The sequence below is a fragment of the Perognathus longimembris genome, chromosome 22 (genome assembly GCF_023159225.1).
Source record: "Perognathus longimembris pacificus isolate PPM17 chromosome 22, ASM2315922v1, whole genome shotgun sequence".
Taxonomy (NCBI): domain Eukaryota; kingdom Metazoa; phylum Chordata; class Mammalia; order Rodentia; family Heteromyidae; genus Perognathus; species Perognathus longimembris.
This window is the reverse complement of record NC_063182.1, coordinates 9,285,854-9,301,937: the sequence shown is the minus strand read 5'-3', so window position 1 is coordinate 9,301,937 and position 16,084 is coordinate 9,285,854. Positions and strand designations below refer to the sequence as shown.

At 41.1% G+C, this 16,084-nt stretch overlaps 1 protein-coding gene across 1 annotated transcript in view; it reads right to left on the bottom strand.

Moving 5' to 3' along the window:
- Window positions 1-279: 279 nt before the first annotated feature.
- The window catches only part of Etf1 (eukaryotic translation termination factor 1), a 28,802-nt gene continuing 12,997 nt past the window's right edge, over window positions 280-16,084 (bottom strand). Inside the window, exons 3-11 of the mRNA XM_048331561.1 lie at window positions 11,191-11,366; window positions 10,614-10,753; window positions 7,536-7,674; window positions 7,143-7,333; window positions 6,189-6,318; window positions 5,499-5,654; window positions 5,103-5,167; window positions 3,865-4,012; window positions 280-2,568 (exon numbers count right to left, since the gene is read on the bottom strand). Coding sequence (XP_048187518.1) covers window positions 2,486-2,568; window positions 3,865-4,012; window positions 5,103-5,167; window positions 5,499-5,654; window positions 6,189-6,318; window positions 7,143-7,333; window positions 7,536-7,674; window positions 10,614-10,753; window positions 11,191-11,366 — 1,228 coding nt within the window. The 3' untranslated portion in view covers window positions 280-2,485. The remainder of the gene's footprint in view (window positions 2,569-3,864; window positions 4,013-5,102; window positions 5,168-5,498; window positions 5,655-6,188; window positions 6,319-7,142; window positions 7,334-7,535; window positions 7,675-10,613; window positions 10,754-11,190; window positions 11,367-16,084) is intronic.

Here is a 16,084-nt window from a genome sequence, read left to right as displayed (position 1 = left end):
TATATGTATTTTTTAAAGCATTAAGTTTTCCCGGCCATGCTTGTGGAAAGGGGTAAGATGGAAACCGACTGGTCCTAGCAGCTTGACGCTCCAATGTAAGCTTGGGATCATGACCCCAGACACCCTTCCTACAGGCAATATAGTAAAAAATGACTCTTAACGGCTGAAAATTTATTAGACATGACTAATCTGACATAATCTTTGGAAAAATCACCATCCATCTCTACAAGTCTTAACTTTCTAGGAACAATCCTAAAAAATCTCAAGCACACAAAAGTATATTCTTAAATATGGTTTAATACTCTTCTCCATTTCTGTACATCACAACACCAAGATTTTGCTGCTTACGATCTTTCTGCAGAGGCTAAAGAATGCAAAGACTATGGTTTTCACCCCCTCTTATTTATGTGTTTGTATGTGTAAGTGTAATACATATCAGTATATATTGATACACACATCAATATATAATGCAATATATATCACCGAAGAGAACACATTGATTAAAGAAATACAAAAATTTGGCATCATTTCCAAACTTAAATAGTAAAAATAAAAACTACAAAAGGAGCTGCATACCCTAAATGTATCATGTGAAACAACAAGCATATTCAAAAATGTAAATTTACATCCAATCTCTCTGGTCTTGTCATATCACATTAGACCCATTTACAATGGCGAAATCCTAAGGAACTGCTGTGAAGACAGCATGCTGCTCACTCTTGGGTGTTCTGCAAACCAACTGCAGAGCCCCGAACAGATGCCTGTTCCAGTGAAGCTTCCCATGGCGAATACCCGAAACAACAACAAAAGCTCTTCTCATGGGATAGGGGGTGAGACATCAGGTTAGGTGACAGACAGTCGTTTGGACCTCAGAGTACAGTGTGAGAATCAGAAGCGTTACATTTAAGACATACTCCCTTCATTCAAGTGAAACAGGATTATTGGAACGATAGGCGGGTCTGTAACCTGGGAACAAGGAGCTGGTTCAGACCAATAAAGCTACAAGTGACTGAGTCAAGTCAGTGAAGAACAGCAGTCAGGCACTAAAGTGTTAAAAGTACCCAATTTGAAAACCAAATATACCCCACTACCCTAGTTGGTGTGGGGATGGTAATGACTGACTTTTACCTTTGGTCCTTCAAAGTCGCTTCGATGTATTTTCTGTTGCTACCACTGGGCACATGCTACACTTTCATTGTCACCACCTAGAGCACACCAGGACCTTGCATGTTAGCTGAGTTCAAGTCCAACCTACAGCCCAACTTATGAAGCATAAGCTCCAGGTTTTCAGGCCAACTTTTGGTTCCAACATGGTTTAATCCATGGTGCCAGGAGCCACATTCCATTCCTTCCCCACCCTGCCCTTCCCACCCCCTGCACATAACTTCTCATCTGAGAGGTGCTCATTGAGTCCCATATTTGAAACAGATGTTCCAACCCCACCAGGGGATTATAATTACATGCAGTCATACATGTCATCTGTCATTCCTGTGAAAAATCTTGCAGTTCATTAAAAAAAATCAAAGTGTTCACATAATCTCATGCCATCCAATGCAAGGAAACACCACCTCCCTTTTACCAAGAATAGACCCAAGCAAAATAAAATAACCTTTAAATATTTTTGCTTCCACTTAAATTGCAGGTTTTATTTCTCCCAATCCCAGCAATAGCACAGAAGCCCCATCATATCCATCCCCAACTGGTTTCCAGTAGGCTAAGATTATGGGACCTTTGTCAAAGCAAGTGATACAAAGGGCTCCCAAATGTCAGGTACAAACGTGCCTGTCAAACAGAGGAAGTGAACAGTGCACTGGCCCCAATGCTTCATCAATTTGACTTTGCAATGCAATCTGCATCCTTGAAACCAACAGTCTGGAGTGGGGGTAGTTCTGAGGGAGTGAAGTTGAAACTGCTTCCTATTAGCTCACCCTTTCAACATTAAACAGAGACCAAGAGAGAAATGGTTCCAACATTTCACCACATATATTTCTTCTTATGCAGTCTAAGCTGAGAATGCCATGTAAATGGGTCACTGCGAAATGCAGCAATTTAATTTTTCTCCGATCAAAACAACAAATCAGTATGATCTCACTTCTATTAACTTTTGAAGGTTTACAGCAGTTAAAGTATTTTTGCTTCTATGTATGAAGGTTAAAAAAATCATTTTTTTTTCATAAAATACAAGAGCAACCAATTTCACCATCGAGTAAAAGTAAAAACTGGGATTCTTTTTTTTTCTTTCACATTAGTCCAAAGTGGAATTTAGGAACTTAGTTGTAGGCTGCTGCGCTGACACCATGACAAACCAGTGTAGGGTCGGGTCTGCTTTTGTTTCGGTTTTCTTTTCAGTATCCAATGCTCATGGATTAAGTTCTGGAAATGTTCCAATTGTAAGGCAGGGATCTGTTTGGATTCCATCATGGGTATGCTCCTTGGGTTGGATGCTGGAGGGTGAGGCACGTTTTGCCGGACCCATGTCGACTACCTAGTAGTCATCAAGGTCAAAAAATTCATCGTCTCCTCCTTGGTATTCCATTCCCTGGAAATCTACTCGGTACCGCAAGATACCTGGAGAAACAAATCAAAGGATAAATACCCATGATCGTGGAATGGAAAGGGGTCACTCTAAGGAGGGATGCCCAGGCTTCTGCAGAATTACAGAGGTAATGATTAAAAATTAATCTATGGACTGTGGAAGTACATGTCTATAAGCCCAGCAATGAATGGGGAGGTTGAGGCAGGAGGATCAAGAATTCAAGGCAGCCACTTTCCTTTGCGCCAACCCGAGCCACCCCATCTCCATGCCCCTAAACGGCCAGCGGAACACACGGAGCAGAGCAACGGTGGCCAGGCTGGGGCTGTTATTGTTGCTTCTGGCCACTGCTCCTACCCTGCAGATTTATTCAAACCCAACAACTGTGCCATTCTCAACTAACTCATCCCAGAGTACCACTGCTGCCCCAAATTCAACTATCACCATCAACAGGGAAGGAAGGCGGCAGTGCCCTGCAGTTGACAGCTGGTCTTGTTGTTTTACTCTCTTCTACATCTCTACTGTTAGAGACTAAGGCCAAGCAACTCTCTACTTCCTCATCTCCTCCACCCAACCCAAATGGCAACTAGAAGTCCAATGTGGCAAGGAAGAAATCAAATCAACTGCATCAAATCAACTGGTTCCACAGCTTATTTTCTGGACACAGAAAGGATTGAGAATTGCAAATATGACTGATTTGAAGAGCATGTGAAGGGGTTAACAGAGGATGAATGCTAATATTCAATCTGCTGTAGTTTCGTGTGCCAGATGCGAGATAACATGCAAGTTGTTTTCCTTCCCCGTTGTGACTCCGGATTGGACATTACATCCCACCTTTTATGTATGTGCCAGGCCAATGATGGCTTGGACCAGACCAAGCATTCTAAACAAATCTTATCCTTACAAAAGGAAAAAGAAAAAAAAAAAGAATTCAAGGCAGCTTGTACTACACAGTAAATTGCAAGCAAGTCTGGGCTACCTAATGAGTCACAAAACAAAACTAAAAACAAAGGCTTGTGCCTATAATCCTGGCCACTCAGGAGCCTAAAATCTGGAGGATTCATCGTTCAAAATTAGCCTGGACAGAAAAGCTCATGAGAGCTCATCTACAAAATAACCAACAAAAAAAGCTGGGCCAGAGGTATAGCTCAAGTGGTAGAGTGCCTGCAAGCAGAAACCTCAATACCACCAAAACAAGTGAGGTCCAAATCAATACTGTGCAGTCACGCACCGTTCTGACCACTGTCTCACCTGAAATGACAATTCAGGCTAGCCAGGAGAGGCTGGCTGAGAGGCTGGTTTTGGATTTTGTCTGATGAATTGTTACTCACCTCCAATTCCACCAAATCCTTTCACAAACTGGGATCCTTCTTGTGATTTATCTGTGACAATTTCTAATGTAGCTCCAAATTTTTTATAGTTGTTAGCAAACCATTCCAAGAGGGGCATGCTCTCAATCAGCTCATGTTCTTGTCCTGTCTACAAGAGCAACCATGAGATATAAAAACAATGTGATTAGGATGTACCAGTGCTTAGAATGACTCTCAATCTCCTGGCTAACCTATCATTCAATCCTCCTGCTTATTCTATGTACCATGTGTATAAAACGAAGTTAAACTTATCCTTTTTGGGAAGATAACAACAGAGAACTTCTGATCACACATTCTTCCTCAGTCTCTACACGCTACCCTGTTATGAAATGTCAACACTTAGTCATTTCTTCAATTTATGATTCCTGTTGTTGATTTCACAATGTTTCTATCAAACACTTATTCAACAGCCCAGAAGAAACATACCACACTTGCTTTTGGGAGTAGCCTATCAAGGACAAAGTCCTCCAACTCGGAATCTGAGTACACTGGTCATTATAGCCATCTTGGGAAGGCAACATTTTAAACTGTGATCATGCAATAAGACTAAACTGAGAGAATCCCCTGCAGATGAAGAGCTGAAAAAGCGAAGGCACAGGTTTCACGGTGCAGGAACAGAGGTATTCAAATTATTCTAAAGATAGCATTTTACTAATTGCTTTACTACTGTAAGAAAACGATCTGCAGATGGGCATGCACACAGGTCCCCCAGCTACTTGGGAGGTGGAAGGACCTCCAGTCTAGGGTTCCCAACAAAGAGCCAGCCGTACAGTTCCGGTGGTACAACACTTTGCTAGGTCCAACTCCTAGTACTACCCTACCCCCCCACCCCCCCAAAAAAAAGTGGTAACATGACATGGCTTCCTTCTTGGAAATCAGTTGACTGGGACTGTACACTACACAGTCAGTCTGAGGCTTAACTTCCAAGGCTGATACTGTGTCTTAGAGCACTCTCTAAGACATACTCTTTTTAAGATTCCTTGCAAGGGCTGGGAATGGGGCTTAGTGGTAGAGTGCTTGCCCAACATGCATGATGCCCTGGGTTCGATTCCTCAGCACCACATAAACAGAAAACGCTGGAAGTGAGTAAAAAGAAGCCAGGGACAGTGCTCAAGCCCTGAGTTCAAGCCCTGGGACTGGGGAAAAATAAAACAAAAAAAGAGTCCTTGCAAGGATGACCAAAGAAAATAACCATTTACCTCTTTGTCTGTGAAATGAGACTTATCCTTCTCTTGTTCTGGAGTTAAATAGAGAATTTTTTCCTCTGTAGTATTAAAAGAAAAAAATGTGTTAACGTGGTTCTTATATACCTATCCGTCCCAAATATCCACCTCAGATTTCCTGAATACAAAAGAAACAAATACAGCTGGGAATATGGCTCACTGGCAGAGGGCTTGCCTAGCATGCATGAAGCCCTGGGTTGGATTCCTCAGCACCACATAAACAGAAAAGGCTGGAAGTGGTGCTGTGGCTCAAGTGGTACAATGCTAGCCTTGCGCAAAATAAACTCAGGGAGAGTGCCCAGGCCCTGAGTTCAAGTCCCAGGTCTGGGGTGGGGGGGGGGAAAGCCAACCCCGGTTTCTAATTCTTCTTACCTTCTGTGCCTTGGCAATGAAGAACATATCTCATTATATCCAGATTTTCATAGACTATTAGAATCTCTACAGCTCCCATTTCCAAAGCCTTTAGTGTATCTTCAACTCCAAAGCAGTACTTGCCAGTGTCCTGGCTAATTTCATCAAAGTATCGTCCTGTAAATTTGGGATAGAATAAAATATACAACTGGTTCAATATATCCATGAATTTACCCTACCATGGTTTGAAATTATTGTGGTAAGGTTACACTTCTGAGGTCTATGATGGTTGCATCTGAATAAAACAAGTACAGACCTTTTCTTGTCATTATAACCTAAATAACACAATATAACATTTTTTTTAACATAAAAGTCACATTATGTTGGGTATTATAATCTGGAGATATTTAAAGTACATGGGAAGATGTGCATAGATTATCTGTAAATGCCACATAATTTTATTAAAGGGACTTAAAAGCACCTGTGGATTTGGGGTATCCAAAAAGTCTTGAGATCAGCCCCCTGAAGATACCAAGGGATGACTGTATACATTTTCCTTTATGGACATACACATACTTTATTAGATCTAATGACTTAGCGGTTAAAAATGATGTTTGTGGAGGCCTTTTTCTCCTCAGTGTCCTGCTTGATATATATATATATACACAAACATTTCATATAATAAGCAAAATAGTTGCATTTCAGTGATACCTATTAATTTCTTCTCTTGAATGAATTTCACGTTGGAGAGGACTTCAGTAGATAACTCAATAGCTTGGTTGAATCCATTTTCACCACCATAGGATATATCAACTAATTTTAAAACCTTTGATTGCAACCTCTGACAATTAAAAAACAAAAACATTAGACTTCAAAACACCTTTACCAATACCTACTATCTCTTAAATGGCAGAAAAGTGCTAGTATTATTATCTCTGAAATTGAAATATGGGTAAGGTGCCCAATTTATTTTAAAACTACACTTGCAGCAGGCAACACTACAAGGGCAAAGTTTCCCACCATTCATACCATATATTCTATTGGACCTACTGTAGCATGTCATTAAATGCAAGTAAAAATAGGCTTATTAAGGGAAAGCCACTGGCTTCTGCCAAATAATGTAATGAAAAATACTTTGGAATGTATTATGGCTGAGGTCATGTCATAGGCCAAAAGTTCCTCTGGATATTAAATGCTTTACTTACCTCCAGAAATAAATTAGCAAAAGAGAACAAAAGAAAGAAGAGAAAAGAGCTTCTAAGTTTCTCTGAATCAAACCACTTTAAAGCCAATGACGGCAACCCACTAAATAAATACCAGTCTTACCTCCACAGGATCCATTAGAATCCCATCTAGAAATAGCTGATTTTAATACAGAGGGAATGTCCCCTAACAAATACCCATAAACCTGCTATGCCGTTTAACTCAGAGGTGAATTCATTCTTTCTAGTGATGTTGGCAACTGAACCTAGGGGCTTCTACCTGCTAGGCAAGTGCTCTACCACTGGGCTACAATCACCAGACCACAGAGATATATGGTTTTCTAAACCAAGGAGCTTTATGGTTGTAAGTGAGAAAAAATAGGCATATCCAGGAGTTTATACAGGGGATTTACCTACTCTCACTGCAGAGACTCATATCATGAAGTATCTATTTCTCACTTACCTGATCAAACATATCAGATTGACTTAGTTCAGTCTTAAAGTCGGCTGACCCAGCTAGAACGAGACCAGCCACATTCACTTTGTCCCCAGAAATGAACAGCTGCACAGCAGTCTCTGCCACTTTCCGAACATAGTTATGTCGTTTTTCCATTCTTAAACGGGCAAATCGTAAGGCTGACTGACCTCCTCTTCCTTCGACACAAAAGTGGCGAGAGAGAAAGACAATTATTAGAAGTATAAAATGCCTTGTGAATTTAAAATAAGTCATGCATGCAAAAGACAAAAAGAATATCATTTCCTTATTGGTTTAGCACAACTGCTACTTGTTTACATGGAGTGACTTTATTGCTAAATACAAAGTAAAAAGGCCATATGTTTTTTCTTCTTATATTACCATGTTTTTTGGGGAGATCCACAGTGAATTTGTGTAGGACTTCTCTTGTGTTTCCTTGGAGTGTGCCAAAAAGAGCACCACTGCCATCTATTACAATGAAGCCAAACTTGCTGTCATCTGAAAGTAGTGCTGTAAGAGCCTGAAAACAAACCACAAGTACCACCTAATGAGCTCCGAAGCTTTGCAAGATCAAGGCAAACAATCCTAAAGGTCAAGTTATGAGCCTTTATCCAACTCACCATAGGATGAAACATTGTAGAAAAAATACTTTTAAGATAGTCTTATAAAGTAATGGAGATGGGCTGGGAATATGGCTTAGTGGCAAGAGTGCCTGCCTCATATACATGAAGCCCTACGTTCGATTCCTCAGCACCACATACATAGAAAACGGCCAGAAGTGGCACTGTGGCTCAAGTGGTAGAGTGCTAGCCTTGAGCAAAAAGAAACCAGGGACAGTGCTCAGGCCCCAAGTTCAAGCCCCAGGGCTGGCAAAATAAATAAATAAATAAATAAATAAAGTAATAGAGATGGATGGGGTTGCTCGTGCACATTATGAATCCATTTCTACTGAAATGGACAAAAAACAACACCAAAAAAGAAGCCTACAAATAAGACATAAATACTACATGATAAAATATAGTTCTAGGTTGGGGTTGTAATTCCATGATAGAGGATATGCTCTTAGCATGTATGAGGCCATGGATTAAGTTCCTTGCATCCATCCACTGTATATCATAATGACCTATTAAGTACTTTTAAGTTTCCAACACGTCTAACCTATTAAGAAACAAAATTATTATTAATCAAGGGGCTTGAACTCAGGCCTGGGCACTGTTCCTTAGCTTTTCTGCTCAAAGCGAGCATTCTACCACTTTGAGCCACAGCTCAACTTCTGGTATTTTGTGGTTAACTGTAGATAAGTCTCATGGACTAAGGTTACCCAGGCTGGCTTTGAACTATAATACTTGGATCCCAGTGTCCTGAGTATCAGCTAGGATTACAGATGTGAGCCACCAGCACTCAGCAAAATTATTCTTAAGAATGAATAATTAACCCTTATTAGACAGGACATAAACCATGATATACACTACAAATCCGTTTCTCTTTATTGTCTCAGCCCTGCCAGTGCAGTGTGTCCCCGCTCCTGGCTCACTAACTCGTTTTTAATTAAAGACTATTGGCTAAAGCCAAAATATACAATGCTACTGGGGTGAAATAGTACCTTAGAGGAAGAATTAAGATTTAGAAAAAAACATTAATGCTAGCTTAACATGTGAGCTAAAAAGTCAAGACAACATGTATACTACCAGGTTCTTCTCAAAATCATTTTTGCTACAACTTATCTTTTTTTTTTGTGTGTGTGTGTGTGCGCGCGCTAGTAATGGGACTTGAACTCACAGCCTAGATTGTCCGCCCCACTCCCAACTTTTTGCTGGTTAATTGGAGGGAAGAGTCTTACAGACTTTCATGCTTCAGTTTAGAACTGTGATCCTCACTTCTCAGCCTCCTGAGTAGCTAGATTTACAGGCACAAATCACAGGTGTCTGGCAAGGCTCAAACTCTTTTTTTTTAATCAAACCACACTGCTAAATGAGACAGTAGCCAAAAGTCTCCCCAATCAAGTCTATTCTAGGAGAATGTAATAGCCAAGAGTAAAAGAGGCTGGATCAGCCATGCAGCTGACCAAGATTCAAGTGGAATTAGACTTCCTGTCAAGTTAGCAAACTCATTCATTGAAAACGGTGTGGACAAATGTCAGTTCTAATTCCACCATGGAGTTTTTTCCCTAGGATGATGAAAGGCAAGAGACTCAACGAAGAGCAAGCTGTGAATTCCTGATTGCTCTACTGTTGACTGATTTAGGTCGCTTTAATGAGGCTTCTTTCCACCACTAAAAGTTCACATATAGCAGCTCTGCCACTCAAAAATTTCACTAGGGAAGAACCTGTTACTAAGAATGTTTACAAGGGGCTGGGAATATGACCTAGTGGCAAGAGTGCTTGCCTTGTATACATGAAGCCCTGGGTTCAATTCCTCAACACACCACCACATATATAGAAAATGGCCAGAAGTGATGCTGTGGCTCAAGTGCTAGAGTGCTAGCCTTCTGCAAAAAGAAGCCAGGGACAGAGCTCAGGCACTGAGTTTAAGGCCCAGGACTGGCCTTAAGAGAATGTTTACAATCATGAGCTGAAAACCCATAAATTGTTTTGTTGGAGATCAAGAAGCTCTATTTACTTCTTCAAATTGTTTAAGCATTCTCTTCAACACAATGATGACTAAATAATTACTACATGACCTACCAATTTTAATTCCAATTTTTTAAAATAAATGTACTAATAGTCATTACATACTTGAGCACTGTCCCTAGCTTCTTTTTGCTCAAGGCTAGCATTCTCCCACTTGAGGCACAGCACCACCTCTGGCCATTTTCTATATATGTTGTGCTGGGGAATTGAACCCAGGGCTTCATGTAAACGAAGCAAACACTCTTGCCACTAGGCCATATTCCCAGCCCTTAATTCCAATTTTGTAGATATATAATCTACAAAAGGAAAACATACCACAAAAACCCTGTAGATGAGCTAGCAGTATCTTTTCATATTACTTCCAACTGGAAATCCAAATCAACTGATAATTAAATAAATGAAATAAATGTAGCACATCCAACACTATGGCTCACACCTGTAATTCTTGCACCTTAGGAAGCTGAGCTCTGAGGATCGTGGTTTGAAGACAGCCTGAGCAAGAAAGTCCATAAACTTTCATCTCCAGTTAGATACAGAAAAACCCTGAAGTGGCACTGTGGTTCAAGTGGTAGGGTGCTAGCCCTGAGTAAAAGGAGCCCAGGGACAGTGCCCAGACCTGGAGTTCAAGCCCCATGACTGGCAGAAAAGAAAAAAAGAAAAAGTGAAATAAGCTACATACAGGTAACAAGTTAGGATACCATTGCATCTAAAATGTACTTATAGACATACATCACTGGTTGCCTAGAGCTGGGAAAGGTCAAGCAGATGGGGAATGACTTGATGGACATGGCTTTCCTTTTTAGAATGAAAATTTTGTGTTCAAACTTACCTCGGTATGGAATTTGTTGTCACACAGATACAATGACGTATTAATTGGTTTGAAAGGTTCAAAGTCAATGTTGACTTTCTTTTCCTTTCCTTCTTCTGTTACAATTGTTCCACAGTAAACAACCAGACCATTTGGAGGTACTGGGGAAAAAAAAGCAAACAATTTCTCCTTTAAATGTTCCTAGTCATAATTTTAAAAAATCCTTAAATCTCAAAGCAGAATTTTTCCTCTAAAAGTAATGTTTCAAGCATGGTAAGCATGGGGCTGGGGATATGGCCTAGTGGCAAGAGTGCCTGCCTCATATACATGAGGCCATGGGTTCGATTCCCCAGCACCACATATACAGAAAATGTCCAGAAGTGGTGCTGTGGCTCAAGTGGCAGAATGCTAGCCTTGAGCAAAAAGAATCCAGGGACAGTGCTCAGGCCCTGAGTCCAAGCCCCCAGGACTGGCCAAAAAAAAAAAGGATGGTAAGCACTAAACACCAAGACTAAATAGACACTGACAATGGGAGACTGAAGGAAACACTAGAAAACATGACAAAGCAGAGAAGGAAGATGATTAAGTTCCATATTACCTTTGTTATAAAGTTTGAGTCTCTGTTGTACAGATGTAATGGCTCCCAGGACTGAAAGGCGGTTTACTCGTGACTTAATGTTAGATGCAGTTCCAAATTCATCTGCTAACATTTTTGCTACTCGTGAAATCTGGTCTTTGGGAGGAATGATCAATGATATCATACTGGTGCCATTGCTGTGGAAGAGAGTAACTCATTAGAGGCCTAAATATGGAAGGAAGGAATTTAAATCTATGTTTATCCTAAGTAAAATGAGTTAGAGGAAGATGTTCTTTTTTCTTCCCCCTAGTACTGAAGATCAAACATGGCCTCCCAAGGTATCCCAAGTAACAGACACACACCCCTCTCAACATGACCACGTAGAGACAGGATTATGTTATTAGTGTGTTGTACACAAAAGTGTACAGGCAGAATTCAAAATACAGTAGCTGCTCAATTATTTGAATGAATATTGACATTACTCATAAGGAATACAACTGAAAGGATGCTTAGAAAAGATGTAATTTCCCAAGAAATAGGAGTCATAAGAATTTGGCCAAATGAGGCCTGTCTGCAGCAAAGGCTTGGAATCATGGCTCTTCAGTGGAAGACATTATACCAAGACTATTAAACAAGTCCTTCTCAAGTCTAGACAAAACATCACTTAATATAATCTCTTTCTCCATTAATTTATTAATTTAGCACCCTATGTGTTTTGATGACAGTTGGAAGAGAATATTGGAACTAAAAAATACCTCAATTATAAGATTTCTCTCTTCCTATCTTTCCCAAAGGCAATGAATTCGTTTTATTTTTCAACTGCAATGATTTGGTTTTAAAGGCGCTGGGGTTCCTGTCTCATCCTAGCTACTCAAGAGGCTGGCACCTAAGGATTGTGGTCAAAAAGCCAGGATGGACAGACAAATCCAAGAGAAAGAGGGAAGCTGAGGTATGGATCAAGTAGTAAAGTGTTAACCTTACACAAAAAGAACAAAGTCAAGAATACAAGGCCCTTAGTTCAAGCCCGATTGGGGCTTGATTAAAGAATCAAAAATAAGACAAAAGTCTGAACTATGGAGAATACCACTAAAGGCCTTGTCATAGGGAGAACGTTGGTGCCACTAACATCTCTCTAACCAGTACAACTAGCATATGTACACGCAGACACAAAAGAATATTGCATGTAGGAGGGGGTGACACTGTTAAAAAAGAAAGGTACTCACAGTAAACAACCAGACCATTTGGAGGTATGTAACTTATGTAACTAATGACTTATGTAACTCTTCTGTATATCACCTTTACAATAACAACAAAAAACCCAAACCCAAATATTGCACTTAATGGGTGGGGATATAAAATCCCTATGCATTAATAAGCTAACCCAAACCAAACTAGAAACCAAACTAGCCAGGTGCCAGTAGCTCATGCCTATAACCCTGCTACTCAGAAAGCTGAGCATTGAGGTTCCAAGCCAGCGAGGTCAGAAAAGTCCTGGCCACAATATTGTTCAGCCCCAATTTTTTTTCTTTTTGCCAGTCCTGGGGCTTGGGCACTGTCCCTGGCTTCTTTTGCTCAAGGCTAGTACTCTACCTCTTGAGGCACAGAGCCACTCTGACCTTTTCTGTTTATGTGGTGCTGAGGAATCAAACACAGGGCTTTGTGTATGCTAGGCAAGCACTCTACCACTAAGCCACATTCCCAGACCTTGGCTAAGCAAGTCTCACAAGGGTGAATAATATTAGGAGGCTTGGGATCTTTATGGGTTAAAGGAATTCTTTTTTGTTTGTTTGCCAGTCCTGGGCCTTGGACTCAGGGCCTGAGCACTGTCCCTGGCTTCTTTTTGCTCAAGGCTAGCACTCTGCCACTTGAGCCACAGCGCCACTTCTGGCCATATTCTATATATGTGGTGCTAGGGAATCGAACCCAGGGCTTCATGTATACAAGGGAAGCACTCTTGTCACTAGGCCATATTCCCAGCTCCAAAGGAACTCTTTCTTAAAATAGAAAGTCTATAAATAAATCACAGGGTTCCAGTGGCTCAGGCTTGTCATCCTAGCTACTCAGGAGGTTGAGATCTAAGGATGGAGGTTGAAAGCCAGCCCAGGCAAGAAAGTCGGTGAAACTCTTATCTCCAATAACCACCAGAAAACCAGAAGTAGAGCTGTGACTCAAAGTGGTAGGGCAGAAAGGCTTGAGCAAAAAGCCTCAGGAAAAGTCCGGGCCCTGAGTTCAAGCCCCACAATCCCCTCCCACCCCTCAAAATAACCAAAGTAAACTAGCTCTGATTGTTTCCTTAAAGATGGAACTGGAAAAAAGGTAATCAGTAGTAAAAAGAATAAAAATAACATCTGAGACTAACAGGTGAAGGCTTAAGAGCTGAGGAAAGAATGAGCACTAAACTCCCAAAAGATTGGAAAATGTGAGGCTAAGGAGAATGTTGCTTTTCACTAAGCGAACCTAAAATGCTGGGAAGCAATCCTTAAAGCAAGAAGTAAAGCAATGACCTTAAGCAGCAGTTTCCACTGTAGATAGGTTAAGATCAACATTCATTAAAATACCTTTATTGTAGTTGGGCAATCTTATACGTACATCCCTGTAACATTCCAGAAATGACAAAATAGCAAACAAACCTAAGAAAATCATCCTGTATGACTGTATTTTTATAAACAGTTGAGAAGTATACCAGGTGGTGGCTCCCACCTGTAATCCTAGCTACTCAAGTGGCTGATGTTTTAGAACTGAGGTTCGAAGCCAGCCCAGGCAGAAAAATCCATGGATTATCTCCCCATTAACTAGTAAATGCTGGACTAGAGAAGTGGCTCAAATGATAGAATGCCAGTTGTAGTGAGTGTATAAGCAAGAGTGCAAGGCTCTGAGTTCAAACTCTGGTATCAGAAACGAAAAAGTTGAAATGTATAAGCTGCCAGAGAACTTTTTGGTAGATTTCTACCATGTTGCCAAATCTGAAACACTACTTAAAGGTCTTGGGACTCCTATTCATTTTCAACTTTAGACACAAAAGTAGTACCTTTCATCCTTTCCTTGTATACCTTTTCCTACCCACGGTGGGGGCAAACCTTAAATTTCTAAAAGGTTGAGGGCTCAAGAAGGCATAACAGGACAAGCCAGGTTTAGGCCAGCCTGGGCTACATGAATGAGATCCTATTTCAAAAAGACACAGCTCCCATTTAGAAAATTTAAAGGCTACTTTAATAACCCCTGATGCTTATATATTCAGTTTATTAAGAGATTAATTTTTTCCAGGAAAGTTTCCAAATAAGATACATTCATTACTTCCCAGGCAAGACAATCAAAGTTGCTTGACCAGTTTGTAAAAATAAAATTAAGGAAGTTGAATATTTTATGTTAAAATTACAGCTAATAGCTCTGAAGGGAGAATGAGAAATAATGACCTCATTAACAAGCTGCTGGCTATAATAAAGGTACAACCGCCTTTCATTTTAGTAATTTTCTTCCACTTTCGGCTATCATTATCCTTTCCCAAAATCAAAAAACTTTCAGTAAGAACCAGTGATCTGAGCATTGTGGCTCAAACCTGTCTCATGAGGCCAACACAAGAGGATCCAGAGTTGGGACTTTAGGGCACATAGTAAGACCTCATCACTAGAAGGAGCCAGTGAATGAGGTACAGCATGACTCACATGCTGTCTTAAAATCCTTAACAAAGCAGTCCATCGAGGTTTGAAGTCTGCAAAGACAATTCAAGAGACTTTACCTCTAACCAGCAAAAAGCTGGAAGTAAAGCCGGGTGCTGGTGGCTCATGCCTGTAACCCTAGCTACTCAGGAAACTGAGATCTAAGGATTGAGGTTCTGCCTGCCAGCCCAGGCAGAAGACCCCATTGTAAGGTCCACCCCTTGCCCAGGTCTTCCTGTGGGCTTTCAAGGCTCCTTGACTCCTCCCACTGCCTGTGACTTTTAGCTTTCCACTGAGCCTGTTGATGCTGGAAGGGGCCCGAACAGCATCTTGTGTGATTTCAGGGGGACCTTCCTGGCATCCCCCAGTTTTGCTCCACTGACCCCCATCTCACTGCCTTTCTTGGGGGGGGGGGGCTTCTCCCTGGCCACCCCTGGTTTTAGGACTCTTATCTCCTATTAACCACTCAAAAACCTGTAGTGGAGCTGTGGCTCAACATGGTAGAGCACTAACTTTGAGCAAAAGAGCTCAGGGACAGTGCCCATTCAAGTCCCACAACAAATAAAGTTGGAAGTGGAACTGTGGCTCAAGTGGTAGGGTGTTACCCTTGAGCAAAAACACTAAGGGACATCACACAGGCTCAGAGTTCAAGCTCCAGAACCAGCCCAGGAACCAAACTGAACAAAGCAAGACACAATACACTTAACAATGAGTCACATAAAGCTCCCAGGGTCCTCCATCTCTCAGATTCCTTATTTTCACAGGTTTAGGGACAATTCCCTTTTATCAAGGATATTTTCAGAGATGCTCTCCTCAGAAGATTAGCTTCTAAAAGAGAGAACTTATCTGCAATTAAACACACACACACACTCTCTCTCTCTCTTTCTCAGATCTATGTAAACAAAAAGCAAAAGAACCCCCCCCCCCCCGAAAACTCAGGAAGAGGATATGGATATTATACACACACACACACACACACACCACCAACCACCAAACCTAACAGCTCTTTTTGGTGCCAGTCCTGGGACTTGAACTCAGGGCCTGGGCACTGAGTTTTTCTACTCTTTGAGCCACAGTTTCACTTCCAGCTCTGTGGTGGTTAACTGATAAGAATCTTACAGGCTTTTTGAGTAGCAATCTTCAAATCTCAACCTCCTAAGTAGCTAGGATCACAGGAGTGAGCCTCTAGAGCCAAGCCAGTTTCCCCTAGAAGGCTGAGAAGGGTTTTTCTCCAAGGACAAGAGAACCCCAGTTTCATC